The following is a 25,151-nucleotide window of genomic DNA, read 5'->3' as shown; positions in this document are numbered from 1 at the left end:
GCTTTATTTCTAACCTTTCATTTTATAAGGTGGTAAGTTCACATTCATTTAAAAGTGGGCACCCATTATGGGCACCCACATATGGGCCAAGGTGGGGAGCCACACTTAGCCCCTTAAGTGTGTGAGGGTGGGTGCATGGCCACTTACCCACACCACACCATGAAACTGGCCGCCCCCATGCAACCTTGGGGAGCCGACCAGTTGTGGTCGTTTACTCTTCTCCAATCTCTACAAAAGAGAGCCACCACCCTTCGTAAAAGGAGAGAACCGGCGATCGTCTCCTCCTCTTCAGGCTGCGCCATCTCCACCACCCCAGCAGCCGGCGGCTCCCTCTGTCCAGCAGGCTGCGCTTGTTCACCAGCAGGCTGCCCTCTACACTGCAGGTGGCGCAGGCTGCAGCCAGGTGTTTCCTTTCCTCTCCAGCAGGCGGCTGCCTCCTCTGCATAGCGGCTGCTGCTCCTCCCATACAAGTGGCTGTACCTTCTGCAGGTGGTTGCGCTTGTTCTCCAGCAGGCTGCTCTCTACACTGCAGGCGATTTCAGCATCACTGCAGGCGGCTGCTCCTCCACGCCTCTTTAGGCTGCGCCACCTTCACCTCTTCAGCTGGTGGCTGTGCTCCTACAGCCAGTCGTTACCTCTCCAAAGGCGGCTGCTTTCCTCATCCTCCCCTTGCAGGCAGCTACGCCGCCGCCTCCACCACAGCAGGCGGTTGCGTCTCCCTTCCATAGGCGGCATCTCCCTTCTTCAAGTGGCTACACCTTCTCCACAGGCAGCTACTCCTCATCCTCCTCGACAGGCTGCTGTGTCTTGGTGTCCACCACTAGTAGCTGCACACAGACACCTCGGGTATTGGTCTTCTATCTGTACAAGTAAGTGAATTCAGATTTAAGTAAAGAACTTTGTTGTAAATCTGATAAAGGATTCTCTCTACCGCTAACATCCGTTCGGTGCCGGGTAGTCCAAGCTTTTGGAGAACCACGGTCCAAAGGTGCCGAGATCGGGAGAGCCAGGCGTTAGTACGGGAGCGCCTAATTGTGCGTGGTCCTGGAACACCAGTGGGACGCTCTCCGCGGATTCTAGTGAAGGCACAGGACCGTAGAGACTGGACCACTCAAGTGGTCGCTCTCCTTCGAACATCTATTTCGAGCCTCTTGTTTGGTACTGTATTCATTTGTACATGGACATCATCTGGTTCATTGAACCCATGGAGCATTGTATTTGTTAAATACTCCCAATAATATATCATATATTGAGGGGGGGGTGGGGGGGTCGGCCCCAGTGCTGGTGTCCATCTATTTCATTTCAATTTTCAGTTGTTATTAAGTTGTCCATTTCAAATTGTGATATTAAGTTGTGCTATTACGCGTGTGGGTGTCCAACGGAGTCTATTCCCACTTGACGGGATCGGTTTCATTGGTATCAGAGCACGGTTATTTCCCTCTTCTTAGTGGGGAAACAAACCTGTGTATTGGACACCCCGCTTCTAGCACACTTAACACAATGGACAGCCAAGGCCACCCTTTGGAAGTGCCTAATTCAAGGGTCCCATCAAGTGCCTCGCGTGGTTCTAATGCTCTACGAGGAAGGCACAAGCCCCTTGAAAGGGTAAATGATGGTGATTCAAAGGGACAACTGTCTCAAGGAAAGACAGTCATGCAAGAAGAAGAGCCTGATGCAATGAGGGCTGAAATGGAGCATATGAGAAAGCTTTTACAGGCACAAGAGCAAGAGCTGAAATTTTTGCATGAAGATCCCCATGTGCAAAGTGCCATTGAAGCAAGGAAAGCCGATGCAATGGTAGATGTGACTTTTAAATCCATGGCACGGGAAGTGGGCAAGATGTTGGGAAAAGCATAATGAGTGATAATAAAAGCTTAATGAGTTCATGGAGTGATGAAAGAGCTATGGTGGTTCAAGATAAGCCATGGTGGTCACATGAACAAAAGTGTAATTAACTAGTACTTAATCCAAGATTAAGAGAGCATAATGACAGCACAATAAGGAGCATCACATAGCATATAAAATTCGTGTTTTTCTCATTAGGAGGGCCACCATTTTATAGCCAAAGTGTACATGCTTGAATGACATCATTGCTTACATCTCATCAAGAGCATCCAAGGCCATCTCCCCCCACATGGCTCCCTAGAATATAGCCTCCATGGAATCTTCTGAAACTCGCCTACTTCAAGTGGGGTTTGACCCTTACATTCACCTGGATTCTCTTCACATTACATGGTCCTTTTACATTTTATTGAGTGCTTTAACCTTAGACCATGACATTGATCATAAATTCCAACATATTCCAATACCCTCCCTTGATCATGGCATGGTATATTGCCCTCCCTTGATCCAAACATTACATGAAAGAAAAAGCTTAACTCATAAGGAGTATAGCTCTACAATACATAAAAGAAATTAGCATCGCTCATAGGGAGCATAGCTTCTACATTGCGAAAAGAAAATGACATGACATGAAAAACATTCCTCTCCCATACCCCATCATCATCATAGCATCATCATCATCATATCCATGGGCATCATCATCATCTGTCATCATTTGTTGGTCATGGAGACCCAACTCCCCATCAATCCCCCCTTGAGGGCTACATGGCCTACTGAGAGATATTGTGAGCATCATAAAAACACATAACCTACATCATCGGTGGTTAGAGGTGTCCATACATAAACATTTGGGTAAGAGAGGGCATAAACATTGTTGGCTTTAGAAAGCCCATTCTGCATCTACCGCTTCATCAAAAGAGGTAGTAACATTGTTGCATGCTTGGATTGCTTCTGCGGAATCATTCGAAGTGCTTACCATATTTGCCTGGTTGGTGTAACATTTGTCGGCGAGGTGACCTGGCTTTCCACATTTGGTGCATATTCGCTTTGGCTTGTCTTTGTGGTAGCAATTCTTGGCAAGGTGTCCTGTCCTTCCACAATGTGTACATTGGAGTGATTTGCCGGTTTGCTTTTGAACAAGGTATGCCTGGTTTGAGACAAGATCAATGGCTCTACCTTTTAGCTTCTTTTCTTCTTCCAAGAGAACACTTTCTATTCCCTCCAAAGTGGGATCCTGCATGTACGTTAAGGTCGGCATGAGTGTATCATACTCGGATGGCATTGACTTTAGGAGGATGGCTATGGCATCACTCTCCTTGACTGGTTCATTGATGGCTTCGAGTTGGGCCATCAAGCTCTTCATGGTGTTGATGTGAGATGCAAGTGTCTCATCAATCTTGTACTCTAGACTGTAAAAGTCTACTTTGAGACTGATTTTGCTGTGGAGGCCTTGAGCACCAAAAGATTTATCCAGTGAATTCCACGCAATTTGTGAAGATGTTCCATTACCAATGTAATGTATATAACTATCTTCAACTCCAAGGGCAATGAGAGCTAATGCTTTCTCATCCTTGGTTTACCAAGAGATTTCTCCTTCTCGTGTGGCAGGTTTAGGTATAGTGCCATTGACTATGCCCCAAACTCCTCCTTTCATTAGTAAAAATCTCATTTTGACTTGCCAAGTGTGGAAGTCATGACCGTTGAATTTCTTGATGAAAGAGGATGACATGTAAGTTGACTCCATGATTGGAACTGAACAATGCAATAGATTAAAAGCTAGAATCCCCCTTCACCATATAGATGCATGAAATTACTCAAGAATTCCCCAAACCCATAAGCCTTTGCATAGTGATAATAACGGGGCCTAGACTTGATCCTAGGTTTTCTAGTTTTGCTTTTGGGTTTCAATGATTTTTTGATATAATCTTCATTAGATGATTCAGCATCCGAATGCATGACTACAAAGAGATATTCAACTCAATATGCATATTAGAATGTCATCTCAATAGATAATTATATGATGATTAGTGGAGATGATTAATTAAAGAGAAAAAAACTGCTCCCAAAAATAGAGTGAGCTTTGAGCAATTGAATGAGGCTCTTCCCAAATGAGAAACATAAAATGCTTTAAACCAAGTGAGAACCAAGGTATTGGCTCTAAGCTCAGCACTCAAACATGCCAAGATGTTGCTTCAATCTCTGTAAATCTGCTCTGCAACACAGCATGTACTGTCACTGAGAAATTAGTTCAAACAGCAACTACAGTGGACCATTGCTCATGAAAATCAACAAGGAGGAGCTTCATAGCATCAATGTTATGCTCATAAGAGGAATTTGCAAACCATTCTTTGTAGAGCTCCAATTTGATGAATTTCGCAGCGCAGAGGCGGGCTGCTGCAGAGCAAAATTCGCCGTGTGTACTTCGTGGGAGCTCAAATGGAGCTAGGTGTAGAATGCGCCGACTGTTAGCTCTCTTTTGAATCAAAAAGCTTGGGATTTGGTGGAGTATAGAGCTCACATGAAGCAAAAGACCAGCAGGGGGTGCAGTGAAGCTTTAATGGAAAGCTTGAAAAAATGAAAAACTAATCAATGTGGTTAATTACTATGCCTAGGGATAATCATGGCTCTGATACCTTGTTGGGAAAAGCATAATGAGTGATAATAAAAGCTTAATGAGTTCATGGAGTGATGAAAGAGCTATGGTGGTTCAAGATAAGCCATGGTGGTCACATGAACAAAAGTGTAATTAACTAGTACTTAATCCAAGATTAAGAGAGCATAATGACAGCACAATAAGGAGCATCACATAGCATATAAAATTCGTGTTTTTCTCATTAGGAGGGCCACCATTTTATAGCCAAAGTGTACATGCTTGAATGACATCATTGCTTACATCTCATCAAGAGCATCCAAGGCCATCTCCCCCCACATGGCTCCCTAGAATATAGCCTCCATGGAATCTTCTGAAACTCGCCTACTTCAAGTGGGGTTTGACCCTTACATTCACCTGGATTCTCTTCACATTACATGGTCCTTTTACATTTTATTGAGTGCTTTAACCTTAGACCATGACATTGATCATAAATTCCAACATATTCCAATAAAGAAGCCAAGGAAGTTGGCACTTTCCTACCTCCTCCGCAAAGGTGACATCAAAGAGGGGGAAGATGGAGAGCTGAAATTCAGAAATCCACCTCGCTTGAAGCATGGGGATCCCGCATCTCAAAGGTTGAGGTCATTTATGCAAAAGAAAGAGGTGACAGTCACCTCTCGTCATGCATCTTCTCCACAAGGCACAAAGCCTGACAGGTATATGTATGCTAGTGCTCATGGAGGGCATGATGGTCATATGCATTCAAGACATGTATCCCATGGTAGGGGTGACAGGTCTGCCACTAGAAGATCTTTGCCTTCTGAATTGTCTCATGGAGAGACATTGCCTTATGCAAGAAAGTCGCATGCATCCGATTCTCAAGTTCGTGGAGCACATGCCACTGTGCTTCATGAAACTTCCATGATGGCCCATGAAGCCCATGCAGATAGGGCTGTCCCATTGGATAAGGGGAAAAGAAAAAGAGAGGACCATGAGCCTCATGCCAGAAAGCTCAAGGAATTTAAAGCAGGTGACAAATCTGTTAAGTTTGATGTTTTTCATGGAGAGCATGATGCTTCCAAAGTGTTAGCATTTGTGGCATGTTGGGGTAAAGGCGTTATGCCCACCCTTATAGTGTGTACAAGCCCATAAGTTATAGTACATAGTACACTTAGTACTTTTAATGTACTAAGTGCACTATGTGTACTAGTGCAATATACATGTGTGATAGGGGAGTCACACACTCATCTTCCCATGAGTTGACTTATCCCCACAACTCTCTCTCTCTCTCTCCCTTGTTTTCTCTGTGTATGTCTCCCACATGAATCTCTAACCCTAATCATCTCTCCCATTCAACTGGTATCAGAGCCTGCATGTACTGTACGGACCTGTGCGCTGCATCAAAACTGGTCGCCTGTGTGTGCTGCGTGGGCAGAATCTCTTGTAGGTGCTAAAGCACATGTGAAGCTGCCCTGTAACCCTGTCGTAGGCAGTGTGACAGTTGCAGCAGCGCTCGCAGCAGGTGAGGAGCTAAACTCCGCCAGCAAGCCATGGTTGATATATACGTACGTACGGATCTGATCCGTACCGTACGGCCGTACTGTACGGATCCGTACACGTACGGATCGATCCGTACGTGTGGGTTTTTTTAGGCTGAAAATCGCCGAGCGTGTATGAATGGGCGCCCGCCTGGCGACTGGCCTTTGGGTACATACTAGGCCTATCAACTTTAATTATTGGACTCCAGAGAGCGTGCGTTACAGAGAGGCGAGAGCAGAAAGATTTCGAAAAAGACCAGGCGACCACAGCGTTGGCAATTTGCCGCCAGGCGTGCGTGTAGGTAAACTGAGCATCTTCCTCTCTCTCTCTTTCTCTCCCTCTTGAGTCTTGAGTCTTATCTCTTTCTCTTGCATATGTGCTGCGCACTTGGCAGGTGCAGACAAAAGTCTCAAGAGCCATCATGCCTAAGCCAACTAACCCGTATTGGCAAGAGCACACCAATGTGATCCGCATTGTCAACACGCCAGGGCAAGCTGGATCTGGCACGCGACGATGGCAATGCAAGTATTGCAACTTTCAGCTCACCAATACCATTTCTCGCGTCGTTATGCACTTGACAGGCATTGGCACAACCAATAACTGTGCAGGGTGCAAGGCAGTACCAAAGGACATTAGGGATAAGTTGATTGCTAAGAATTTTCCAGCAATGGGTGCAGGGAAAAAGGTGAAAGGTAGTCAACAGACACAGGATGCTCTCCATGATGCACTCTTGGGAGACTTGGGTGGTTCTTCACAGGTTCAGGAGGAGCAGCCCACTGGCAGTAGGAAGAGGGCTCGTACCATGCATGAGCAGCAGGACTATGTGGAGGATGATGGAGAGATGCATGCACCAAGGCAGACTACCTTGCCTTCTCGAGTTGCCTCTCTTTCTTGGGTGAAGGAGCGCCAGAAAGTGGCTGAGATGGAGATTGCTCGCACTCTCATTGAGTGCAACATCTCCTTTCATGTCTTGAGGACTGAGCAGTGGCAGAGGATGGTCAGAGCCATAGCCCAGGTTGGACACACAGAGGATTGGTCGGGGTTGGAATACAATAAGATGCGGACCACTACGCTTGAGGAGCAGAAAGCATTGATAGATAAGGCATTGGTACCAGTGAAGGCAGGTTGGGGGCAGTTTGGGTGCACCATCATTTCAGATGGCTGGAGTGACATTCGTAGGCGACACATCATTAATATTCTTGTGTCGTCTTGCCTTGGCACGTACTTCTTGCGTGCTGTTGATGCAGGAAAGGCTGGAGAGCGGATTACAGGTGAGTTTATCTATGAGCACATCCGGCAGGCTATACTTGAGGTTGGCCCAGAGAATGTGGTGCAGGTTATTACTGACAACGCCTCCAATTGCAAGGCTATGGGTGAGATGATTGAGGCAGAGTTTAAGAACATTGTCTGGACTCCATGTGCAGCTCATTGTCTTGACTTGTTGATGGAGGACATTGGGAAGTTAACATGGGTGTTGCCTATTGTTTCCGATGCCACAAAAATGACTACTTTTTTCCGCAAAAAGCACAAGGCATTGGCTATCTTTAGGAGTCACAGTACACTTGACATGGTGCGGCCCTTGAAGACCAGATTTGCATATATGTATCTTGTGTTGCAGCGACTCTATGCAGTGAGGGATCCACTTCTACAGACAGTAGTGGACCCGAAGTGGAGAGAGATGCATCACGCACAGGAGGAGTCCACTAGATACATACAGCGGCGGGTGCTTGATGAGTCCTTTTGGTCGGAGGTGCAGGCTATGATAGTAGCATTGCAGCCAATTTATGTGTTGCTGCGTGTCACAGACATGGAGGGCTCCACCATGGGCCTAGTCTATCATCTCTTCTCAGAGATGAAGACACACATCAGAGGCTGCAGATCACTGACGCTTGATCGGTATGTACTTGCTTCTGCAATGATTACTCTAGAGTCTATTAAATATTTAGTATAATACTATAATGTATAATAGTAAATACTATAATCAAAATTCAGCCTGTTAACTAATGTTGCGTCAATGCTTTTACAGTCGGGAAGAGATCTTGGCTATTGTAGACAAGAGATGGACATTTATGAGTCGGCCCATTCATGCGATGGCTGCATTGCTTCATCCTTTCTACAAGAAGCCAACTCTTTTTAATGACAGGAGTCTACTACAGGGCAAGGATGCGTACATTGGCTTGATTTGCGAGGAGGATGAGCAGTTGGACATTGATGCAGAGCTCGCAAGCTATGAAAATAATTTAGGGTCATCCTTTACTAGAGCTGTGGCGTTGAGGCCGGAGGCAACGAAGTTCTCTCTTACATGGTGGCAGAGTTATGGAAGACAAGGTCTTCCAAAGCTCACTCGTATCGCTTTACGTGTCCTCTCACAGGTAAAGTCTATCATCAATGTCTATTGTCTATGACCATGTCCAATGTCCATTGTAATTTGTCACCATTGACACGTCACAATGCACATGTGACATGTAGGATTGCTCTGCTGGTGGATGCGAGCGCAATTGGAGCGCTTATTCGCTAATTCACACCAAGATCCGTAATCGACTCAGCACTGCACAGCTAGAGAGATTGGTCTACTGCCGAGCAAATATGAAGCTTGTGCGAGATTACCACGCTTTGGGGACACCCAAGCAGGTTAGAAAGTTGAAACTTTGGGCTAGCGTTTATACATATTACAAGCGAATATATGTAATTACTAATTACTACTTTCTACGCTGTTAATAATGTGAACACTGAATTGCATTTTGTTTTTTAACAGACAGATCCATCAAAATTGAAGTTGGTCTCGGAGGGGAGTGCAGAGGAGACTGAGCAGCAGCAGCAGCAGCAGCAGCAGCAGCTTGTGAGAAACGATCAGGAGGAGATTATTCGCATGCTGCACAGAGAGCTGGAGAGTGTGGATCGACGTGTGACGAGGTCACGTGCGCGAGTTCTCAGTCTCCCGTTAGTCGGGCGAGATGCAGGTCCAGAAGTTTCACGACGAGAGACCATTCGGCGAGGAAAGCTTCCTGTCCGTACTCCTCGGAGGCGGGCAAATGAGGCTGTTCCTCTCATTCAGCCTACGGAGGATGATGATCCAGGACAGCAGAGTATGATGGCAGAGCCAGAGTATGATGAAGAGGGCAACGTCCTGACAGATGGGGACTTGCTCTCTTCAGGAGTGTCATCATCCTCATCCGATGAGGAGTTTTGAGATTCAGAGAGTAGAGTCTCGAGAGTCGAGTCGAGACTCTTTGTTATTGCTTAGTGTTTTTTACTTTTGAGTCTTGACTCTTGACATCAGACATTTATGATTTGTTATTTGTATGCTCTAGTATGAGCCTTTTAGGTTGACATCAGACATTTGTTATTTGTATGCTCTAGTATGAGCCTTTCTACGTCTATTTTGTCTTGACAGCCATTGTGTCAAGTATATGATGTGTGTTTTGAAATTAGTACATACTACATGCAAATTGGTTTATTTTGATTCTTGAATGTTTCAAACTTTTATGTACCTTAAATGTAGAAAGGTGTTGAATGTCCTATTGTTTGCCAATGGTACGTATTTTTACGTACATAAAAAATTTTACTGTACGGAACACCGTACAGTACGTACATATACACAACGTACAGTACGTACACATCAACCTTGCAGCAAGCAGGTCGTGGCAAAAGGTAGCTAAGCAGGTTGCCCAGCCAACCAGGCGCAGCCAGGCACCTACAGCAGCCAGGCGGACACGTAAGTCAAGGGCACGGAGGCAGGCGAGCGAGTAGGAAGAGCAGCAATACGTGAGCGTTGGGCGTTCAACTGGGTACTAGGTGGATAGGCGAAGGCAGCAAGCAGGCGTGAGCGAGTACCCGTAGCCCATTAGTGCGAAAGGAAGGGCAGCATGAAGTACGCGCTATCCATCCGCCGGGCAGCCCCAGCTCTGCATCGCTTCACGCGCTCTTTCGCCTCCGTGGGAACCCAAGTCGACACGGACGCCACCATCCACATCCAGAAGGCCCACACGTGGGAGAAAAGCTCCACCACTCCTCTGCGTGAGATTTTTTGAGAGCTTTTCAGCAAAATGCTGCATTTGCCCATCGCCAACCCCACAATGAGAGACAAGGCTAAAGAGGGATTCAGGTCTTCTTTCCTCTTCCAGCATCAACACACGTGCAGCACCCTTTCTGCAGCAGCATCAGCAAACCCCCTTTCCTGCAACAAAAATCAAAAAAATTAAGAGGTACAGGTGCCGAATTGCTCAATTTCTGAGCAAAATTGGCAAAATTGGGTGACATTGGTCACAATCAGGATCAATTTGCAGGAAATTGGATGTCAAAATTTGGGGCTTTTGATGTAATTGTGCAATTAAGCAATCATACATGCTGTATGATGTGAGAAATCGCACATTCGGGCAAAATTGCAGCAAATTGCAGTGCAAATCAAGGGGCTTTTGTGCCGATTGGATTGATTTGCATGCAGGCAATCGCATTTGATGCTTTGGGCAACGTGTTGATGCCTGTCAAGCACTCAATGTGCCTGTAAATCAAGGGGCTTTCATGTATTGGATGTGTGGCTAGGGGGGAGCATCGCGAAGACTCCGGATGCCTTCATGTGCGTCAATGTACCATGAATGATCAGCAATTGATCTTAAATCAAGGGGCTTTTCAAGATTTTATGCTTGTTGAGCTTGGCAAAGCAGCAGGCAAGACATTTATGCCTTGAATCCTCAGAAATCAGCTTGCAGTCAAGGGGCTTTTGCCCAATTTCTGTTCGGGACTGTTATATGCAGTGTTCGGGACTGTAAAAGTCTGATTTTCACTCATTTGGACAGCCAGGAAAGCATTTATTGCTACTGTACCTGCTGGTACAGATTTGGTACAGCTTTGTACAAGTTTTGCCATGGCTGCACATTGATTTGAGTGGGAAAAAGGTTCATTTTCAGCTGCTGTACTTGCCGGTACAGGTTTGGTACATCATTGGTGAGCACTTAGTACTGCTGTACAATACTTTGGAAGGGCAACAGAGCACATTTAAGGTGCTGTCCTAAATCTGCAGCAACCAGATTTTGGTGATTTCATCACATAAAGTGGGAGAAAAGTTGCATTCTTGCTTCCGCAGTGGGAGATAAAGCTTGGAAGAACAACTGTGAGCACTTTGTGTGCTTTTGGTGCAGTGTTTGCACATTTTGCAAGGAGTCGGGCATTGACAGGTTGCATATTGCTATGGCAACCACAGGTGAGAGCTCTTCATTGCTTCACATCAAGAAGCTTGAAGGCTCACATAACTATGATATTTGGCAAACCCAGTGCTATAATGTGTTGCTCCAGAAGAAGCAGCACAAGCGTATCAAAGAAGGGGGTGTAAAGCCCGCTTCTCTTACTGCTGAAGAGTGGGAAGATATGGATGAGCTGGAAAGATCTACTATCATGTTGTCTGTGTCAGACTCTTTACTTTTCAGCATTCGTGAAGAGAAGACAGCTTGGGGAATGTGGCAGAGATTGCAGGACTTGTATGCCCAGCAAAGTGCCTCAAGCAAAGTGTATTGGTTGAAGAAACTCATAGGTCTTCAGATGAAGAAAGGGGCGTCTATGGCAGCCCATTTAAATGAGTTTAATGGTATTGTCAGCCAAGTTATAAATCAAAAGTTGGCAATGGACGATGAGTTCAAAGCCACTTTTCTCGTATGCACTTTGCCAGAGAGTTGGGACACATTCAGGACAGCCACTAGCAATTCGAATGCTATGCTGTCATATGCAGATGTTGAGGGTGCTCTCCTTCAAGAGGAGATGAACAGGAAAAACAACTCTGTTGGAAAGTCCAATGCAATGAATGCACGTGGGAGATCCCAGCAAAGGGGTAAAAGCCAAGAAAGGGGAAGGAGCAAGTCTCGCTCCAAAAAGGATTTGGAATGCCATTATTGTGGCAAGAAGGGACACATTAAAAAGCAATGCTACAAATGGAAAAATGATCAAAAGGAAAAGGGAAAAGACAAAGACAAAGATGAAGCCAAAGATGTAAAGCCAAAGGGCAAAAGTGGAGTCAAGATTGAAGAAATCAATGTGTCACATGCAGGTGACAGTGAGGATGAGGTCCTATTCACGTCTTCACTTGATGCCCATTCACTTCTTACAGGTGGTCATGGTATGCACTCATGGATCATTGATTCAGGTGCCTCCTTTCATGTCACAGGTTGCAGAGACTTGTTTGTCAGGTATACTGCTGGCAATGAAGGAGTAGTTTATTTGGGTGATAACCATGCATGCAAGATTCTTGGCAGAGGTGATGTGAGGCTTGTGTTTTCAAATGGCTCACAGCTTATGCTCCATGATGTCAGGCATGTGCCTGAGATCAAGAAGAACCTGCTTTCTACTGGACAGCTTGATGATGCTGATTATGTTACCACATTTGGTCGTGGAAAGTGGAAAATTAGTAAGGGCTCACTGGTTGTTGCCAGAGGCTCTAAGGTGGACACTCTTTACTTCATGCATGCAGGTGTTTGTCACCATGCTAATGTAAATGCAACCGAGCTGCCGGAAATCTCTATGTGGCATAGTCGGTTGGGACACATGAGTGTCAAAGGAATGGAGCAATTGTCTCGTTTGGGTTACTTGCCTTCTCTAAAGTTTTCATGTTTTCAGTTTTGTGAGCATTGTATATATGGCAGGCAACTGCAGTGCCCCCACAAGAAAGCTCTTGGACAGAAAGATGCTCAGTTAGAGCTTGTGCATACGGATGTATGTGAGATGCCTCAGCTTTCTTTGGGAGGGGCAAAATATTTTGTGTCTTTTATTGATGATGCCACACGCAAGGTGTGGGTCTATCCTCTTCGTTTGAAGAGTGATACATTCTCAGTGTTTGAGAAGTTTGTTGCTCTTGTTGAGAATCAAACTGGCAAAACACTGAAGGCTTTGCGTTCCGACAATGGGGGAGAGTATATGTCCAAACAGTTTCAGGACTTTTGTGATGCTAAAGGCATCAAGAGGGAGCTCTCTACTCCTTATGATCCTCCACAAAACGGGACAGCAGAGAGGATGAACAGGACCATTCAGGAGAAGGTCCGTTCTATGTTGTCACATGCTGCGTTACCTCATGGTTTTTGGGCTGAAGCTATTATGACAGCCGTTCATCTAATAAACAGGTCACCTAACACGAGGCTTGGTGGGAAAGTGCCAGAGGAAGTATGGACAGGGAAGCCTCCGTCATACAAGCACTTGAGAGTGTTTGGTTGCGTTGCGTACGTGCACATACGCAGGGAAATGCGCACCAAACTTGATCCTAAGTCTCACAAATGCATATTCCTAGGATATGGTGACAGAGGTGAAATGGGGTATAGACTTTGGGATCCCGTGAATAGAAGATTATACGCAGCAATGATGTCATTTTTGATGAAACATGCATGTATAAGGAGCCTGCAAGGCAACAGGAGCCTGGCAGAGTCATCTTTGATGATGATGGACATCATGGACAACAACCAAGGGCTGTAAATCAGCCATTACAGCAGCAAAACCAGCCCTTAAATGGTGCTGAAAATGGTCCAAATGGACAGCCAGAGATGGCAGAAGATATCCCTATGGATATGCCACAGTTAGAGGAGATACCGGGCATGATTTTTCAGCCTTATGGCATGGAACAGGAGCCACCAATAGGTGATATGCAGGCTGGACAGCAACCTGCAAATGATGGTCATTGGGTACGGAGGTCCACAAGACCCTCCAGAGCCCCTGACAGGTTTGTTCCAGGGGTTGACTACTTGATGCTTACTGACTGTGGGGAGCCCTCATGTTATAAGGAGGCTTTACAGAGGGCAGACAAGGCTCTTTGGGAGCGTGCCATGAAGTCAGAGATGGATTCTCTGCACAAAAATGGAACATGGAAGTTGGTGCATTTGCCTGCAGGCAAGAAGGTTTTGCCATGCAAGTGGGTTTACAGGCTCAAAGTTGCACCAGATACAAAGCCAAGATACAAAGCCAGGCTAGTGGCTAAGGGCTTCAAGCAAGAATATGGTGTGGACTTTGATGAGATCTTCTCTCCAGTGGTCAAAATGACCACACTTAGAGCTGTGTTAGCTTTGGTTGCACATGATGATCTGGACTTGATTCAGATGGATGTGAAGACTGCTTTTCTTCACGGTGAATGCAGTGAATGGAAAGGAGAAGCTTGTATGCAAGCTGAAAAAGAGTCTTTATGGGCTCAAACAGGCACCAAGGGAATGGTATCATAAATTTGATACATTCATGAAATCCCAGAAATTCAGGAGAAGTGACATAGATCACTGTTTGTACACCAAGAAAGCTTTGGATGGCAGTCTATTGATCCTCATCTTGTATGTTGATGATATGTTGATTGCCGGGAAATCTCGTAAGGAGATGGATACCTTGAAGCAGAGGCTGCATCAAACCTTTGATATGAAGGATTTGGGTGATGCAAATCACATTTTGGGTATGCGGATACTTCGGGACAGAAATCAGCATGTGTTGTTTTTGTCTCAGAAGGAATACATTGGCAAAGTTTTGCACAGGTTCAATATGGACGGGGGGAAGAAGACTAGTACTCCTTTGCCTCCATATGTGAAACTCAATGCTATGGACAACAACCCACAGTCAGATAGTGGCAGGGCTGATATGGCCAAGATTCCGTATGCTTCAGCTTGTGGCAGTCTCATGTATGCCATGGTTGCTACTAGGCCGGACATTGCATTTGCAGTGGGAGTGGTTTCTAGATACATGGCCAACCCTGGCAAGAAGCATTGGGAAGCAGTGAAAGGTGTCATGAGATACCTAAAGGGCACACAGGATATGTGCATTTATTTTGGCAAACAGGATGCATTAGTGCATGGTTACACGGATTCGCATTATGCCGGTCATCCAGATAACCGGAAGTCTACTACCGGTTATGCGTTTACATTCACAGGAGGTGCTGTGTCATGGATATCCAGGATGCAGAAGTGCACTGCCTTATCTACTACAGAGGCCGAGTATATTGCAGCCACAGAGGCTTGCAAGGAGGCATTATGGCTATCTCGGTTAGTGGTTGATTTGGGCTATACAGGGGATATTCCATTGTTGCATTGTGACAGTCAGAGTGCCATCCAGTTGGCAAAGAACCCTGTCTTTCATGCAAAGACGAAGCATGTGGATGTGAAGTATCACTTCATCACAGAGGTGATAGAGAACAAGCAAATTCAGCTTGTTAAGATTCATACAGATGACAACCCGGCTGATCTGTTGACAAAAAGTTTGCCTCCGGAGCGGTTTGCTCATTGCAGACACTTGATGGGCATTGGATGAGGCCAGTTTCAGCCTTGATATGGCCTTGTATATTATCATGTACATGCTGATTTTTTCTTTTCCTTCATTTAAGGTCACTTTGCCTTTAAGTGGGAGGTTGTTGGGGTAAAGGCGTTATGCCCACCCTTATAGTGTGTACAAGCCCATAAGTTATAGTACATAGTACACTTAGTACTTTTAATGTACTAAGTGCACTATGTGTACTAGTGCAATATACATGTGTGATAGGGGAGTCACACACTCATCTTCCCATGAGTTGACTTATCCCCACAACTCTCTCTCTCTCTCTCCCTTGTTTTCTTTGTGTATGTCTCCCACATGAATCTCTAACCCTAATCATCTCTCCCATTCAGTGGCACAGTTTGACATTGCTTTTAGCGATGAGGACTTCACTGAGAAGTCTAAAGTACGCCATGCTAGCATGTTTTTGAAAGGGACCACTCCTCATTAGTGGATCACTGAAAAGATCACCAAGGACCCCATTTACACCTGGAAGGAGTTTAAGGACAGATTCTATGCTCAGTTTTTGCCACCAAATGCGGAGCAAACTCTCACCCAAAAGTGGGATAGACTTGAGCAAAGAGATAATGAAAGTGTGCAACAGTATGTCAACAAGTTTTGGAAAGTGTTGCTTGAGGTAACTCCTTTTATGCAAATCACTGAGGATGAAAGAAAGAGGAAGTTCCGCTCCGGATTGCAACCAGCTTATCGTTCGGGTATTGAATTGCACCCGAAATATACTTTGCAACAGCTCACAGCCTCTACTCTTGCTACGGAGCAATTGGTGCTCAAAATTAAGCAGGATCAAGGCGGTTCAAAGGGGAAAGACAAGGCTGTCCCAAATCTGCAAAAAGGTGGACAGCCACCTAAAAAGAACTTCCGGAAGACCCACAAGGGAGGTAAAGCTGAAAATACCTCATCTAAAGATCAGAGCCCAAAGAAGAACAAATTTGGCTTGACCCCCGAGCAAAGGGAGCAATATGCCAAGGAGGGAAAATGTTTTTCTTGTGGCAGCAAAGAGCACATGTTTCGACAATGCCCTGACCGCAAACCTAAGCATGAGGATAAGCAGACCAAGGCTAGTGTACGTGCAGTTCCCGATGTGCAGGGAAACACAAATCATGATGCAAACGAGCGGATGGTATGCAAGGCTTGGGGTCAAATCAAGGATCAACCCGCCTTATTCATGTTTGATGACTCTGCAACCGATAACTTCATCCCTATACAAACGGCAGCTGCCTTGGGTATTGAGGTTGACCACATGGGACCTCTGATTGAAGCCGAAGCTGCCTTTGTTGGTAAAGAGGTGCAGGTTACCCCACTGATAGGGAAGTTGCGCATACATATCCAGGGCTACCTTGTAATGAACATTTCTTAGTTGCACCACTAAATGGATGTGATGTATTGTTGGGCAAGCCATGGCATCATAGGCTTGAGCCCCGCAAAGAGTACAAGACCAACATGATTTCTTTTATGCATAGAGGCCGCATGCATTTCATTGATGCTGGCAAAGAAGGGGATTCTATCCCACTTGTATCTCACATCCAAATTAATAAAGCAATGAAAAAGAGTCTTTCTGTGTACTTGGTTTTTATTCGTGATAGCATTGTACCAAGTCATCAAAATGTGGATGCTATGACTAATGATAGGCTGAATTTTCTTCATGCATTCAACGACTGTTTTGCTGATACACTGCCAGGTGAATTACCTCCCCAAAGGCCCGAGGATCATCGCATAGATCTTGTGCCAGGTAGTTCTCCACCTAACAAACCCGCATACCGTGTGAGTGCCGCACAACAAGAAGAGATCATGAAGCACGTAAATGAGCTTTTAGACAAAGGTTTGGTTCAGCCTAGTTCCTCACCTTATTGCTCTCCTGTGCTTCTTGTTCAAAAGAAAGACGGCTCATTCCACATGTGTGTGGACTATAGAGCTTTAAACAAGCTTACCATCAAGAACAGATTCCCAATTCCGCGAATTGATGACATTTTGGATAAACTTGATGGTTCGGCTTGTTTCAGCCAACTTGATTTGAAGAGTGGTTATCACCAAATACGAGTGGTGCCACAAGATGTCCATAAAACTGCATTCAGGACAGCCTTTGGATTATATGAATTTTTGGTAATGCCCTTTGGTCTCACCAATGCTCCTGCCACATTTAATCGTATGATGGATAGGATATTCCGACTCCATCGCAAATTTACAAGAGTATTCTTTGATGATATCTTGGTTTTCTCCAAGAATAAGCAGGAACACAGAACTCATTTGGTCACAGTGTTCGAAGAGTTGCGCAAGCATAATGCCAAGAAAAGTGAGTTCTTCCTTTCAGAGATACATTATTTGGGTCACATTGTATCCAAAGATGGCGTAACAATGGATCCTGCAAAGATAGAGACCATTTGGAATTGGCCAGAATTGCAAAACGTACATCAAGTACGTAGTTTTTTGGGATTATGTTCATATTATAGGCGTTTCATAAGGCATTTTGCTATGATAGCCACCCCTCTACATGATCTCACAAAGAAGAAAACCACTTTCAAATGGACTTCAAAAGAACAGGATGCTTTCTTGCAGCTCAAGCATGCTATCATATGTGGACCTGTATTGATTGTTCCTGATTTGCAAAGATCATTCGTAGTAGAATGTGATGCTTGTGGCGATTGTATAGGGGCTGTCCTAAATCAAGAAGGGCATGCAGTTGCATACGAGAGCCGTCGTTTGCATGATGCTGAGTTTCATATGGATATCTATGATAAAGAGCTCTTGGCTGTAATTCATGCCTTAAAGATATGGAAACATTATCTTCTTGGGGCTGAATTTGTAGTCAAGATAGACCATCAAAGCTTGAAATACTTTCTATCTCAAACAAAGCTTTCAAAGAAGCAGATGAGAACGGCAAACTTTCTTTCCATGTTTCATTTTCAGATTGTGCATACTCCGGGAAAGAAAAATGTGGTAGCAGATGCATTATCCAGGAGGCCTTATGTGGCTGCAGTCTCAGTGGCCTCTCATGGGGACTTATCTGCTATGCCAGATTTGTATCATTTGGATGCTGATTTTTGCCATATATGGGCTGATTTGATAGCTGGTCACTCACATGCCTCTTATGTTATCAACGAGGGTTATCTTATGAAGGACAACTGCCTATGTGTGGTGAAGGATTTGCATCCAAAGGTTATGGAGGAATGTCACGCTCCACCTTATGCTGGTTATAGAGGTATCATGCCTACTACACGCATGATTGAGAGATATTTCTTTTGGCCAAGCATGCGTAAAGACATTGAGGCTTATGTACGTGCATGTATTACTTGCCAAAAGGTGAAATTTGACAGGCAAAAACCTCCAGGTTTACTTCAGCCATTGCCTATTCCCTCGCAACCTTGGGAAAGTATTACTATGGATTTTATTATGGACTTGTCTCGATCCCAGCATGGGAATCATGCTATTTGGACCATTGTGGACAGGATTAGCAAGCAAGCTCATTTCTTGCCCGTCAAGAAAACCATTAAAGTTGATCATATGGTAAAGCTTTTTCTTACTAATATCTTCAAGCATCATGGTATGCCTAAATCCATTGTTGGGGATAGAGATCCCAGGACTACGAGCCTCTTTTGGAGGGCTTTATTTGATAATATGGGTACTAAACTTGAGTTTTCATCAGCTTATCATCCCCAGACGGATGGCCAAAGTGAAGCTGCAAATTCAGCCGTGTATGATTTGTTGAAGTGTTATGTGGCAGATCAAAAGACTGCATGGGAGAAGTATCTTCCACTTGTTGAGTTTGCCTACAACAATACGATACATGCCTCCACGGGAAAGGCTCCGTTTGAAATTATTTATGGGCAGAGTGGTTTTGCCACCCATCCTTCGTACAAAGGATGAGATTTTTGCAGCTGATGAATATGTTCGTGACTTGGATGTAGCCTTTGCTTAGCCATTGCAAGGTCACAAGATAAGCATAAAATGGCTGCTGACAAGCATAGAAGGGACATGCAAGTCAAAGAAGATGATTGGGTTTTGCTGAAATTTGAGAAGGCTAGGCTTCGGAAGAGGCCCGGACGAGAAGGATCATATCCTAAGCTTTCTCCTCGCTATTATGGACCCTTCAAGGTGATTCAAAAGATCAATGAAGTGTCATACAAGCTTGCTTTACCTAGTCATTGGAAGATTTACAATGCATTTCATGTGAGTCTTTTTCGGAAATATGTGGGGCCAGATCCTGAGACGAGCCTGTCACAGAAGATCCGCCATAGATTGATGAGCTTGAGGAGATTCTCCAGCCAGAACAGATTGTCTTTCACAAGGAGCGAAAGCTACCTGCAGGAAAGCTTTCCAGGAGATACCTTGTGAAGTTCAAAAATTATTTGCCCATTGATGCAAAGTGGGTAAATGAGGATTATTTTATTGACTACCCACAGTTGTTGCAAGCACATCTTGAGGCTTTTCAGTTGAGGACAACTCTTTAGAAGCCCGGGGGGATGTCACCAATTGGCCGACCATTTGGTGCATCTCCAGATTTGTGTCTCGTTCACTTGAGGCCACGCCGGTGTCTCATGTGAAGGGGCCAGTATTTTTGCATAACATGGATGGGAGCCAGATTGGTGCCACCTGTGTATGACCTGGACTGTGTTCTATCCATGGGATTGTCACGCCATGGAAGAGCCAGTATTTGTGCCGTGTCTTGCCTATGGGACTGTCACTCCATAGGGAGGCTCATGCCTGGAACTGTGTTTTACCTATGGGACTGTCACTCCATAGGAAGACCAGGATTTATGTTTTATGTCGTACCATTTTTGTGCCCGACAGATATTTTGTACTTGTTCCTACGGGAGATATGTCCATGATACTATTTGCACATGCACTCATGTTTTGCATGTTTGAAACTGTTTTCGCATGACTTGTATTCTTGTGTTTGCCTGCTTGACGTGCCACTTACTGAGCGGGGACGCCTGCCAGTGAGTCGTGAAGTTTGCTCTGTCTTCTGACGAGTTTTGTTGTGTGTGAACAAGTGGTAAGTGTATTGCACTTGTTGGTTTAATAGCTTTATTTCTAACCTTTCATTTTGTAAGGTGGTAAGTTCACATTCATTTAAAAGTGGGCACCCACATATGGGCCAAGGTGGGGAGCCGCACTTAGCCCCTTAAGTGTGTGACGGTGGGTGCATGGCCACCTACCCACACCACACCATGAAACTGGCCGCCCCCATGCAACCTTGGGGAGCCGGCCAGCTGTGGTCGTTTACTCTTCTCCAATCTCTACAAAAGAGAGCCACCACCCTTTGTAAAAGGAGAGAACCGGCGATCGTCTCCTCCTCTTCAGGCTGCGCTTCCTCCACCACATAAGCAGCCAGCGGCTCCCTCTGTCCAGCAGGCTGCGCTTGTTCACCAACAGGCTGCCCTCTACACTGCAGGTGGCGCAGGCTGCAGCCAGGTGTTCCCTTTCCTCTCCAACAGGCGGCTGCCTCCTCTGCATAGCGGCTGCTCCTCCTCCCATACAGGTGGCTGTACCTTCTGCAGGTGGCTGCACTTGTTCTCCAGCGGGCTGCTCTCTACACTGCAGGCGGCGCAAGCTGCAGCCAGGCAATTTCAGCATCACAACAGGCGGTTGCTCCTCCACGCCTCTGTAGGCTGCACCACCTTCACCTCTTCAGTTGGCGGCTGTGCTCCTACAGCCAGGCATTACCGCGGCTGCTTTCCTCATCCTCCCCTTGCAGGCAGCTACGCCTCCTCCTCCACCACAGCAGGCAGCTGTGCTCCTTAGCAGGCGGTTGCATCTCCCTTCCTTAGGCGGCATCTCCCTTCTTCAGGTGGCTACACCTTCTCCTCCACAAGCAGCTACTCCTCATCCTCCTCGACAGGCTGCTGTGTCTTGGTGTCCACCACTAGTAGCTGCACACAGACACCTCGGGTATTGGTCTTCCATCCGCGAGACACAAGTAAGTGAATTCAGATTTAAGTAAAGAACTTTGTTGCAAATCTGATAAAGGATTCTCTCTACCGCTAACACCCGTTCGGTGCCGGGTAGTCCAAGCTTTTGGAGAACCACGGTCCAAAGGTGCCGAGATCGGGAGAGCCAGGCGTTAGTACGGGAGCGCCTGTTTGTGCGTGGTCCTGGAACACCAGTGGGGCGCTCTCCGCGGATTCCAGTGAAGGCACATGACCGTAGAGACTGGACCACTCAAGTGGTCGCTCTCCTTCGAACATCTATTTCGAGCCTCTTGTTTGGTACTGTATTCATTTGTACATGGACATCATCTGGTTCATTGAACCCATGGAGCATTGTATTTGTTAAATACTCCCAATAATATATCATATATTGAGGGGGGGGTCGGCCCGTTCCGGCCCCAGTGCTGGTGTCCATCTATTTCATTTCAATTTCCAGTTGTTATTAAGTTGTCCATTTCAAATTGTGATATTAAGTTGTGCTATTACGCGTGTGGGTGTCCGGAGTCTATTCCCACTTGACGGGATCGGTTTCAACAAGAGACGCACAATGAGCCGAAAGGGACGGACCCTTCCTCAAATAAAGTATATTGATCTTGGGAGAATCAAGTGGATAGTGTCATAGGCATTTATGACCAGATTTTCATACCAATGCATATGAATACAATATTGTAGACAATGTAGTTGTCGGTGTAGACTTGCAACTGACACTATCCTCTCAAGTGCCCATGTTCCCTACCATCTGCTCTCTATTGTTCCACTTAAGAAAGGAAGACTAAAATTAGGGTTTGCTGAATTTTACTCATTGGGAGTGTGTAGGAGAGTGAACATCACCTGGAAACACTCTAGGAAACTTGGAAAATACACTAGCAAGCTTGGATATGGAGATGGAAAGGAGAAAGTGCAGAAAATACAACCAAAGGGCCTCAAGAAGGGGGGGGGGGAAAGAGGGGGCAAGCAAACTTCGAGAGACAGGGGGAAGAGAGATATAATGAGATGTCCACCCTAGGTGTCAGATAGAGTGGAGAAGTGACTTGACCAAGTCCACAATATCACATGAGGTACTAGACCCAATGGAACACCGATCCTCCATGCATTTCCGGGCATGTACTCACATACACAAGTCCCAGCGAAAACCAAGTCCACAATATCACATGAGTGGCATCAATCCCCGGCATATGCAACTACCATGGACGCCAATCCAATGTACATACATAATGGTGACACTCCCCGGCTTCTAAACAGTTGTCCGCAACTGAAAAGCATCCAAATACCTCTAAAGCAAGTGCAGGTAATCTCTAAAGAACTCTTCATCTACCTGCAGCGGTAAGTACTTCTCCCAAGAAGACTTCTGATCAGCCACATAACATTTCAAGAGATCCAACACGGCTGAATTTGCAGCCTCACTTTGTCAATCCGTTTGAGGGTGATAAGCTGATTAGAAGTCCAATTTGGTGCACATAAGACCCACCAAAAGAGACTTTTAGTCTTGGAATCTCTATCCCCCACGATGGACTTAGGCATTCCATGATGCTTGAACACTTGTGCAAGATATATTTTAACCATCTTTGATGGTCTTCTTGACTGGCAAGAAGTGAGCCTGCTTGCTAGATAGCATCATTACCCTCTTAAGTCCATAATGATATCCATTGTGATACTTTCTCATGGCTACGGGGAAATAGGCAATGGCTAAAGCAAACCTAGTGCCTTTTGCCTATCAAATTTCACCTTTTGACAGGCGATACATGCACATACATGTGCCTCTATGTCCTTCCGCAGACTTGACCAAAAAAAATACCACTCAATCATGTGCGTAGTAGGTATTATGCTTCTATGACAAGCGTATGGAGGAGCATGGCACTCATCCAAAACCTTTTGCCTCATGTTAAATACCACACACAAACAATTATCTTTCATGAGATAATCCTCTTTGATAACATACAAGGCATGTGCATAACCAGCCATCAAATCAACCCAAATAGTGACAAAATCAACAACTGTATGATTCAAATCGCACATGGCAAGCAAGTCTTCATGAGAGGCAACCGAGATAGCTGCTACGTACCGCTTTCGTGACAATGCATCTACCACTGCATTCTTCTTGGTGTGCATAAAGAAGAACTTGCATACGAGTAAGTTCAGCCCTTAAGGCTATGGACTCTTCTTCGTACATTTCCTCTTTACCACACAACGGCTATCCCACATGTTCATGTTCCCTAATGTGCACCACGTGAGTTTGCTCATCCTGTAAAGCATTGGAAGCATGCATTTCATTGTCCCCACCTTTTGTGTTAGCTCCTCCAACATTCATTGTATGGCTGTCCATAGTGTTCTAAGTGTAAAGATAGCTAGTAGCATGCAAATTCAATTGCAAGCAAGCACATAAAGATGCTATGCAATGTAGCATTGGTATAGACAATCCCCATTCATGGAACTATACCAAAATAGACGTGCTCCAAGCACGTACACAAAGTACCAGACCCAATGAAACACCAATCCTACACGCGTTTCCAGGCATGTAGTCACAGACACAAGTCCCAGCGGAAGCCAAGTCCACAGTATCACATGAGTGGCATCATTCCCCGACATATGTAACTGCCATGAACGCCAGTCCAATGTACACACATAATGAGAACGCACGGGTGGACCAATTGGGTGGCCAAATGGTGACAACTTGACTCTCTTCATCTTAGGCGGTCATGGTGCGGACGGTGAGGTTTTTGGGACCCACACAAAGGTTCCTCGTAGAAGCTTTAAGTTTCTAGCATCTTTTTGGGACCCAGACAAAAGGGTTTCCTCATAGAAGCCTTGAGCTTCTAGCATCTTGACGAGGATCCAACAGAGCTGGAGTTGTGGGTAAAACTCTTTTGCTTGAGGCTCTCGCTAGACATATTTATGCCCATGGGTCGGCTTTTGGCTAAATGATGGCTACTAGATCTTTGCTTGGGCATCGACCGATTATTTCCCTAAAAGCTCTTCAACAACCATTATATTTTCAGCTTTTAGTTAGCTAACCTCAACTTCTTTGATTGTACTATCCCTGATCTCGTTGACATGCAAATTCAACAAAGACAGGTATGCAAACATGCAGACACCAGAACACCCTTCAAAGCACGCACACATGCAAACCATTCATGAACTTTCAGCACAAGGTCTAAGAAACAGTAGAACACCAGCATGCCAAGTTAGCATGTAGAAACTTATCAAGAACAAAGTCAATTAACAGAATACACTGCTTGCATGTTTTGGCTCCTACGTGAAGGATTTTTGACTGAACACAATTGGAGGTGCCACCGCAGCAAAAATAGTGAAGCCGATATGGATCTGCATTGAGGTAGAAAATGAATATTTGCAGCCAAACAACCATCAATGACTGGTCATTTAATTCACTAGGTGTGAAAAACAGCAAAAAATATGTAGCACTCGTGAAAACAATAGCATGTAAAACCTCACCAGATAAAACAAGAAAAACCATGAGAACTTCAGAGCGCTCTCTGTCCTACACAGAACAAGCCATGCAAGTTAAGGATCTTACAATTCCTCTGTTAATGTTCTTCCACTATCACTCACACTAATCATGATACTCTCATTGAAAGCAGATCAGAAATATTAAAATCAGCCCAAAAATGGAATTCGAGAAGCACCTCATTGCACGATAGAGTGGCCTGTACCAAAGCACAAATGACCCAGGAATGCCACAAATAGCATATATAACAGCCAAGAGCCATATCTTGACATCTGCAAGAATTCACATAAATAAATGGCATAAATCATCTTGGTATTGTGTGAATTAAACTGAGCCAGTTTTTTAATTTTAAAAAAAACACTCCTGTAAGTATTCTTACCATGCCCATCTAATTTTATCCATGCACCTGTCACGGCCAGGACGTTCCAAGTCAAACAGATTACCATCCCTGCCAAGCAGAAGATAAAGATATAATCTTAATCTGGAGGGGCAAGCTGCACAGTGCCCAAAACCCTCA

The 25,151-nt window shown here is 45.2% G+C and overlaps 3 protein-coding genes across 5 annotated transcripts in view; 2 read left to right on the top strand and 1 right to left on the bottom strand.

Annotated features, from left to right (window-relative positions):
* Positions 1–25,151, bottom strand: part of LOC147625954 (secretory carrier-associated membrane protein 2-like) — a 94,795-nt gene that overhangs the window by 5,523 nt on the left and 64,121 nt on the right. For all 3 annotated transcript variants that reach the window (XM_086817497.1, XM_086817499.1, XM_086817498.1), the window contains 4 exons: positions 25,014–25,082; positions 24,813–24,906; positions 24,622–24,667; positions 24,425–24,492 (listed from right to left, as the gene is read on the bottom strand). In XM_086817497.1, coding sequence (XP_086673623.1) covers positions 24,425–24,492; positions 24,622–24,667; positions 24,813–24,906; positions 25,014–25,082 — 277 coding nt within the window. The remainder of the gene's footprint in view (positions 1–24,424; positions 24,493–24,621; positions 24,668–24,812; positions 24,907–25,013; positions 25,083–25,151) is intronic.
* LOC147625957 (uncharacterized) lies at positions 6,268–7,925 on the top strand. Its single transcript, XM_086817495.1, has one exon. The coding sequence runs from the start codon at positions 6,396–6,398 to the stop codon at positions 7,923–7,925; it is 1,530 nt and encodes a 509-aa protein (XP_086673621.1). The 5' UTR covers positions 6,268–6,395.
* LOC147625956 (uncharacterized) lies at positions 7,978–9,371 on the top strand. Its single transcript, XM_086817500.1, has 3 exons — positions 7,978–8,346; positions 8,444–8,605; positions 8,730–9,371. Exons 1-3 carry the CDS (start codon positions 7,978–7,980, stop codon positions 9,162–9,164), a joined length of 966 nt encoding a protein of 321 aa, XP_086673626.1. The 3' UTR covers positions 9,165–9,371.

Source organism: Cibotium barometz, chromosome 23 (genome assembly GCF_041138505.1).
Source record: "Cibotium barometz isolate CiBa-2024 chromosome 23, ASM4113850v1, whole genome shotgun sequence".
NCBI classification, from domain to species: domain Eukaryota; kingdom Viridiplantae; phylum Streptophyta; class Polypodiopsida; order Cyatheales; family Cibotiaceae; genus Cibotium; species Cibotium barometz.
Note: the sequence above shows the minus strand (reverse complement) of the source record. Positions and strands in the feature narration are given on the sequence as shown.

Excerpts from the sequence above, each read along its gene's own strand:
- LOC147625956 (XM_086817500.1), top strand. The coding sequence starts at position 7,978 with ATGTTGCGTCAATGCTTTTACAGTCGGGAAGAGATCTTGGCTATTGTA. Across the intron at positions 8,347-8,443 it reads CTTTACGTGTCCTCTCACAG|GATTGCTCTGCTGGTGGATG; the intron begins GTAAAGTCTATC and ends TGTGACATGTAG. Across the intron at positions 8,606-8,729 it reads CTTTGGGGACACCCAAGCAG|ACAGATCCATCAAAATTGAA; the intron begins GTTAGAAAGTTG and ends GTTTTTTAACAG.
- LOC147625957 (XM_086817495.1), top strand. The coding sequence starts at position 6,396 with ATGCCTAAGCCAACTAACCCGTATTGGCAAGAGCACACCAATGTGATC.